This window comes from Rattus norvegicus, chromosome 7 (genome assembly GCF_021556685.1).
Source record: "Rattus norvegicus strain SHRSP/BbbUtx chromosome 7, alternate assembly SHRSP_T2T, whole genome shotgun sequence".
NCBI classification, from domain to species: Eukaryota; Metazoa; Chordata; class Mammalia; order Rodentia; family Muridae; genus Rattus; species Rattus norvegicus.
In genome coordinates, this window is record NC_141540.1 from 62614717 (window position 1) to 62622293 (window position 7577).

At 47.5% G+C, this 7577-nt stretch overlaps 1 protein-coding gene across 1 annotated transcript; it reads right to left on the reverse strand.

Annotated features, from left to right (window-relative positions):
- Positions 1-451: 451 nt before the first annotated feature.
- Lyz2 (lysozyme 2) lies at positions 452-5748 on the reverse strand. The gene is given in 4 exon segments (NM_012771.3): positions 452-1232; positions 1970-2048; positions 3890-4054; positions 5583-5748. Coding segments are annotated over 4 exon segments (447 nt in total). The 5' UTR covers positions 5719-5748; the 3' UTR covers positions 452-1165.
- Positions 5749-7577: the final 1829 nt, after the last annotated feature.

Sequence of the window (7577 nt, forward strand, 5' to 3'; positions counted from 1 at the left end):
GTAAAACTGTTACTGGATAGAGCCCTAGTGTCCCACACCGAGAAAGGAAATTGCAGTCTAAGAGCCAGCAAAGGCTTGAGAGAAGCAGCACGTTGGGGATGAGGCTGGGCTAGGGTAACTCCGAAAGCAGGAGTGGCTGACTCTCTCAAGGGCCACTGAGGGGTGGAGGAAGATTGGCCAGATGGCTTTGAACTTTATCCAGATGATCAACTGGTTAAGTGTACATGAGAGTGTAGGCCCAGTTAAGACTGCCAAGTTGGGGGCTGGGGATTTAGCTCAGTGGTAGAGCGCTTACCTAGGAAGCACAAGGCCCTGGGTTCGGTCCCCAGCTCCGAAAAAAAGAACCAAAAAAAAAAAAAAAAAAAAAAAGACTGTCAAGTTGACTTTTTCCCCAACACATAAACAATTCCCCCAGACACACACCATTTCAGAGTAAAGAAAAGACAACCTGTGCGTTGAAAATCATTTAATGAGAATTATACTTTTTCTCTATCAGATTAGATCTGTTCTAGTGATTATTGTCTGGTGTTACAAGCTCATCTGTCTCAGAGTTGGTTAGTGTGCATGAAGCTACTTAAGAAAGATATGGACAAGCACAGCTCACTGGTCCCCCTGAGCACCTCACAAGACTGGGAACATCCTCTCAAGGGTTAAAACAGACGGGCATACGGGCTGAGAATTTATTTTGAAGGCAGGATAAACAGGCCAGCTCTAAGAAGATACTGTTTTGAAAGCTCACACGTTTCATAAGTTTCTGAGTTCAGGCAGTCTCAGTTCTCATCCACTGAGTCCTGGGCCCTCAAAAGCCCTCCAGGTCCACCACAGAGGCTGTTCTAACTGGGTGCTGAGCCTATACAAAGCCCTGGCACTCACACAACTGCCATTCCCCAAGATCAACTCGTCTCCTGTAAATATGTGCTGTTTGTATCCGGCACAGGGCTGATGAAGATGGATCCCGATGGAGCCTACTGTGCATTACTTCCTGATGTGCAGAGATGTGTGTGGTGAGACTGTGCGGGATGCTGGGAGCAGTGTGCAGTGCGTTGGGAGACTGAGAAGTGAAAGCCCTGTTGGTTTGAGGGGAAAGCAAGGAAGTGTGACCTTTCCCATAGCTACTCCCACAGTGAGAAAGAGACAGAGTGAGCTGAGTAGAAGTGCACTGCGGTCAGACTCCACAGTTCCGAATATACCCGGATAGATCTCGGTTTTTACAGTGTCTTTGCCATGCCACCCTGTAGAGGAAAGAAACATGGGGATAAATGGTTAACATGTGTCTCCTCTGGTGCACACACTCAAACCCTGGGGACAGAATACTGCAATCATGACACTAAAGGAGATTGGGTTCAGGGCCAAGAGCTGCTGTGATGCACGCTGTGCCTGCACCCAGAACAGGCTACTGACTGTGGGCCTGGGTCTACATAGCTGTTTGTGCTCTGATGTTGTAGAACCCACGGGTTCTACAACTCATCTGCAGGCCTGAGAAGGAAGTAGTCTCATGGGGGGGGGGCTCTCAAAACCTGGAGGAATTCCCTAAAAGTGATGATGCAGGAAAAGCTCCCAACTGTACCCACAGTTCTCAGAATGGCACACACTGCTTATGTCATGGTTTGAATATGCTTGGCTCATGGAGTGGCACTATTTGGAGGTGTGGCCCAGTTGAGGTAGGTTTGTCACTGTGAGCATGGGTTTAAGACCCTCACCCTAGCTGCCTGGAAGCCAGGATTCTCCTAAAGCCTTCAGATGAAGATGTAGAACTCTCAGCTCCTCCTGCACCATGCCTGCCTGGATGCTGCCATGTTCCCACCTTGATGATACTGGACTGAACCTCTGAACCTGTAAGCCAGCCCCAATTAAATGGTGTCCTTATAAGACTTGCCTTGGTCCTGGTGTCAGTTCACAGTAGTAAAAGCCTAACTGAGACAGCATATGTCAACAGAGCCAACCATTCCCCTCCAAAGTCCCAACATACCATGCTCGAATGCCTTGGGGATCCCTCACAACTCTCTTCGCACATTGTATGGCTTGAGTGATGTCATCCTGCAGCAGAGCTGAAGGACAGGAGTGAGGAATGTCAAGGACATTATAGAACCACTTCAGGTCAGATCCTGCCAGCTTCCTCTGGGGCAGTGAGCAGGGAATTCAAGGAACTATTTCCCAAGTGTCTGTGCGTGCGTGATTGCTGGAGACAGTCTCTTGATTCTCTCTCAAAACCATGTCTGCAGTAACAAATACTGACCCGAATTCACATCTTAACGAGGGAATAAAATTACAGTAGCAATATTCTGTGCTTGAAACAGCACACTTAAGTCTTCTGTCTTAAAGCAGCTGGGCTCCTTCTGTGTGACTTGGTGTGAGTCACCCTATTTCTCGTTCATAGGGTCCCCGGTGGGTCTAGGATATGCTTGAGTGGTCGTGGGTTTGAGCCTGTGTAACTACTTGGGTTCTTAGCATCCCAGCCCTGATGAAAACTGAGGAAGCCTTTTGGGTGGTGAGGACACACTGGAGGCTGTGTGTCTGTGCGCTAGGGTGAGGGAAGCCCCTCTCCATTCACACACTGGAAAACAGGGCAGACAGAGACCTGTCACCTGAGCATCCACCAGTGAAAATTTATCCTAAAGAAAAACCAGGGGCTGGAGAGAAGCTCACTGGCTAAGAGCACTGGATGCTCTTCCAGAGGAGTTGATTCCCAGCACCCACATGGCAGCTCACAACTGTCTGTAACTCCAGTTCCAGGAGCTCTGGAGCCCTGTCTGGCCTCCACAGTTGCCAGGCTCACTGATGCACAGACCCCTATGCAGGCAAAAGTCCCACACACATAAAGATGAATCAATACTTTAGAAAAGAAAGCAGCGTGTAGGCCTTTCTCTTCCTAACTCTGCATCTGCTGTAGAACAAGGAGCCCCTCTGCTCTAAGACATCGGACTAGAGCTTGCTGTCTTCAAGCACGGTGTTGCTACCGTAAGTTTATTCCCTCTTAAAGATGAGATTCCGGGTCAGTATTTGTTACCGCAGATGTGTTTTTCAGTGATAGCTATGTCATGCATCTGTGTAAGTATAATTTATGTAAAACTGTAAAATCGTCATGTGTCTTCACATGAGCGCATATGTGCATCATATAACTTTACATGCATCATATAACCTTACATGTATGGACAGCAGGATTGACATTCCGCAGGAGCGTTTCCCAAAGGCTTCCACTTAAGTGGATGCTCGCAGTTCCCAGGCTGAGAATGTCTCTCCTTTGCTGGTGTTTCGAACTCTTCTCGGTGACTACAGCTGAGTGTGCAGAACGCTCCTTCAGTCAGACTAAGCAAGGCGCAAAGAATGAACGCCCCAAGTCCATCTTCTCTCAGGAAAGTTAGCAACCAAGTTTGACAGAGCAGGAACTCATACAGGTCACTGTAGAGGACTGCCCCAGGAGCAGTCCCAGTGTTTCTGAGGCAGGGTCTGCCATTGGGACCTGGCTTGCAGAGCAGGCTGTGCTGGGTTGGCCAGTGAGCCCCACGCCCCTGCCTGTGTCTCACTCCCGGGTGCTGATGTTACAAATGCTCCTCACCAAACAGCTTTTCTGTGCTGCTGGGGTCAAACCGGCATGACTCTTCCTTCAGAACTGTCTGTCCAGCCTTTACTTATTTCGTTTTACTCATTCATTCATTGAGTTTGGCAGTGCGACCACGGGCCCTCTGACAGAGCTTTCTATCCCCAAACTACACCACAACCTAATGCCTTAGTTGGCTAATTTTGATGTAGTTAACAGCGACTCTAACAGTAAAGCAGTTTCCCCAGGCTCCTGATGCTTCCCCCAGTGTTTGCCTCCTGCACAGCGTCTCTGCTCTTGCAGTTAGAGCAGATGGCTTGTTGGCTGCCACTGTAACCCGCCTTGTCTTACCGCTGCAGGGTATCCCACAGGCGTTCTTTGCTCTTGGGGTTTTGCCGTCATTACACCAGTATCGGCTATTGATCTGAAATATCCCATAGTCGGTGCTTTGGTCTCCAGGGTTGTAGTTTCTGGCTTGTGTGTTATAATTGCTCTCATGCTGAGCTAAACACACCCCTGAGAAGAAAGAGAAAATTTATCCATAAGCGTCAACAGCAAATGATCTATATTTGATACCAAAATCAGAATTTTGAGCTGGCTGTAGTTTAGAAGTGATGTACTCCAAGTACAATTATGTGGTTAAATTATATAAGATGCTCCACTATTCAGTCTGGGTCTGGCTGTGCTGCCCAGCGTAGTCTCTGGTCCCAAGTGATCCTCCTGCCTCTGCCCTTTAGTAGGTGGAACTGGTGTGCCCAGTCAGCAAGTGATTTCAAGTGTCCCAAAGAGAACCCCTTTCAGGACAAATCAATTTCCACAAAGAATAACCTGGTTAAGGTACTTTAAAAACATACACCTGTCACGGTGCTCAATTTCATTCCCAGCAGTCAGTAGGCAGAGGCTGGTGAATCTGTGTGAGTTTGAGACTAGTCTGGTATGCATAGCAAGTTCCAGGCCAGTTAGTGCTATAAAGTGAAATCATGCCCCTTCCAAATAAAATAGCTATTTCTTCTATTGCTTTTACCCTCCCACGCCCCATCTCATCCTTTAAGACACCTCTGTCTAAAATAGAAATGCAAATAGTAGTTAGGCACAAATTAATATGAAATATGTATGCTGCTAGAAGTATTAATATTAGAAAAATAAGGATTTTGTCAGAGAGATTGTTCTTATAACCAATGTGAAGTTTCATGTTAAGTTGGAATCCTTTCTTCTACTATGTGTTCCTAAGTATCCTTCTTTGGTGCTGAGCTTGCAATCCCCTGCCTCAGCAACCCATTGCTTGGATTTTGGGAGTGTGCACCATCACGAATGTCTAATGGGAATACTGAAAGCAAGAATATCAGAACAGAAAAGGCTATTCTGCAATTTCATCCATCCACCCACCCACACGTACATCTCTCTGTTGAGTAGGGACCACGTGAACCGAATCTTATTGTGCTAACATAGATGGTAGAAGGCATAAGAACTGTTCCTCATCTGCATCTTCGGTTGTGTGAAACTAAAGGCCACCCCAGAGTGAAGAACACCACTAAGTCTCTCTATACTCAGATCCCGAGGACCTCATTTACACAGCAAGTAGAGGTCAATATGAGCCCTGAGCCCTCTGCCCTGTGTAGACAGGTAAAAAAATTGAAATTTTTTTAATCTCAAAAGTTGCCCACCATGGTAAGAGAAGGGAAGACAAATACCATGGCAGTCCAGGATCTCAGACCCCAAGTTCTGAATGACTGAGTCTCCCCTCTGTTCTCAGCCCCCTTTCTCATGGGCTGCCGAGTCTGAAGCAACTGGAAAACCTAGTGACAGTCCATGGGCACCTCAGGTCCTATCGCCTTAGCATGGCACACAAAGTCCCTTCCAAGTCCTCACCCAGCATCTCTGATCCAAAAGACAAAGACTGTTGCTTTTAGTCAAATTAACTCAAACACACAGGGAACAAACACGAGAAACACGAGAGCGTGTTGTGCAGTTCCCTCTGGTCACCCATTGCTGCCTTGTCCCTGTTCTAAAAGTTTAGCTGGAGGCATCAAGAAGAGAGACTTACAGTCTGCCAGGCTGACTCCATAGTAGCCAGACATCCCATTCCTTTTCAGAGTTCTGGCGAACTCACAGCGTTCATAGGTCTTGGCCTGGACAGAGGCAGAGAGCAGGAGGAACCCCAGAACTAGGAGAGCCTTCATGGTGACTGGAAGCTGGACCAGCTGCCGGCTGACTAGAGAAAGCCTGCCTGCTATTTAAGCATCCTCCAAGTTCCTCCTTTCCTGACAGCTTGTGGCTTCCTACTTTGGAGCTGTGTGCAAAGCAGGAAGTCCCTCCATCTGTGGACTTTAGCATCTGATGTGCTTTCCCCATATATCTGATGAGTGATGTTCTGGTGGCCCAGGAATAACAGTATTTATTTTAAATTGCTCAAAGCTTTGTCTCATTAAGAATGGGGAAGTACTTCAGTTTCTAAAGGAGGCATTTTTCTTCCATTTGATTATGAAGTTAGGCAAAAAAGTAACTAGTACTTGCAGTTAAAACCAGAACTCCTTTCGCCAGCATGCCTTCATAGTAAACTATTTCTGTGTGCATCCGACATTTTGCACTGATTTGTTTTTAATCTTTCGTGTGTATCTTTCCCCCGGTGGACCTGCCACACGTACCTGTTCTCAGGAAGGATGCATCACATGTCATCACACGCTTAGCTGACTCCTGCCCTGGAGTGTTTCGTGGTCTGGTTCATTTTGTGCAGTGTAGTGCGGTGCACTGGGCGCAGCTGTCCTGCCCCTTTCACACTGTGCGCTCGGCATCTCCTCTCTACATTAGAAAGGAAAACATCAAACGGAACCAAACACAGACAGCCAGCTATGCGCAGACTTCAAGAGCGACCATCTCGGGGAGCTGCGCCTATTTTTTAAATAAAGTTTTCATTTCCTGATACAGAGGTGATGACAACTGGAATGTTTTTTCTTGATTTTCAACCGTTATTTGCATTTTATGCATATAGGCCTTTTTGCCTGCCCGTATGTCCGTGTGTCCTCTATGTGCCTGATCCCTTGGTGGCCAGAACAGGGTGTCAGATGCCTGGAGTGGAGTCCCAGGCAGCTGTGGGCAACTGCATGGGTGCTGGTGTGTGAACCTGGGTTCTCTGGGGGAATGGTTGCTCTCAAGTGTTGAGCCATCTCTCCAGCCCCTGTGGATGTGTGTGTGTGTGTGTGTGTGTGTGTGTGTGTGTGTGTGTGTATCCTTTAAATATATATTTACTGTCACTGTCTTCAGACACACCAGAAATGTTCATCAGATCCCATTACAGATGGTTGTGAGCCACCATGTGGTTGCTGGGAATTGAACTCAGGAACTCTGGAAGAGCAGCCAGTGCTCTTAACTGCTGAGCCATCTCTCCAGCCCCTGAATCTTGCTATCTTTAAGAAAGGTAGTGAGATTTCCCAGATTTGTTTGTCATATGGCCCTTGTTATGTAGCCCCGGCTGGCTGAGGGTTTGTAGGCCCAGTGTCTGTCTCTAAGTGCTGGGACTGTGGACATTTCCACAGCATGAAGCACAGCTACCTTTTGCTTACTCTTGACTCACAATCTATTCAGCCTCCTTGTGGCCAGATGTGGAGGAAAATGGTTGCCTATGCAGAGTGGCAGGGGCTTCAGGCCTAGGAGAGGGACTCCATGGAGTTTTTAGTTGACTTTTGACTAACATCTAAAATGCTAATCCATGTAAAAGACAAAGATTTTGTCAGTTTATGTTTCTAAGAATGCCCTGTGGGTGGAGGGCTGGGCCCTCAGTTCCCATGCAAATGCCATTAAAATACTGACAAAAGATTCTTAAGTGCACGTGTCAGGTGGAGCTGACTGACATTTTCTAGCACATACTCTGGAAGCTGAGGTAGGCATTCATCTGAGCACAGGAGCTGGAGCGCCTCCTGAGAGCCACAGTGAGGGAGCTCAAAACCCAAGCAGAGGGACCCACGTGGTGACTCTTGATAACTCCAGTCCAGGGGGTCTGACACCTTCTTCTGCCTCCACCACACCAGCAGAGACACAAGCA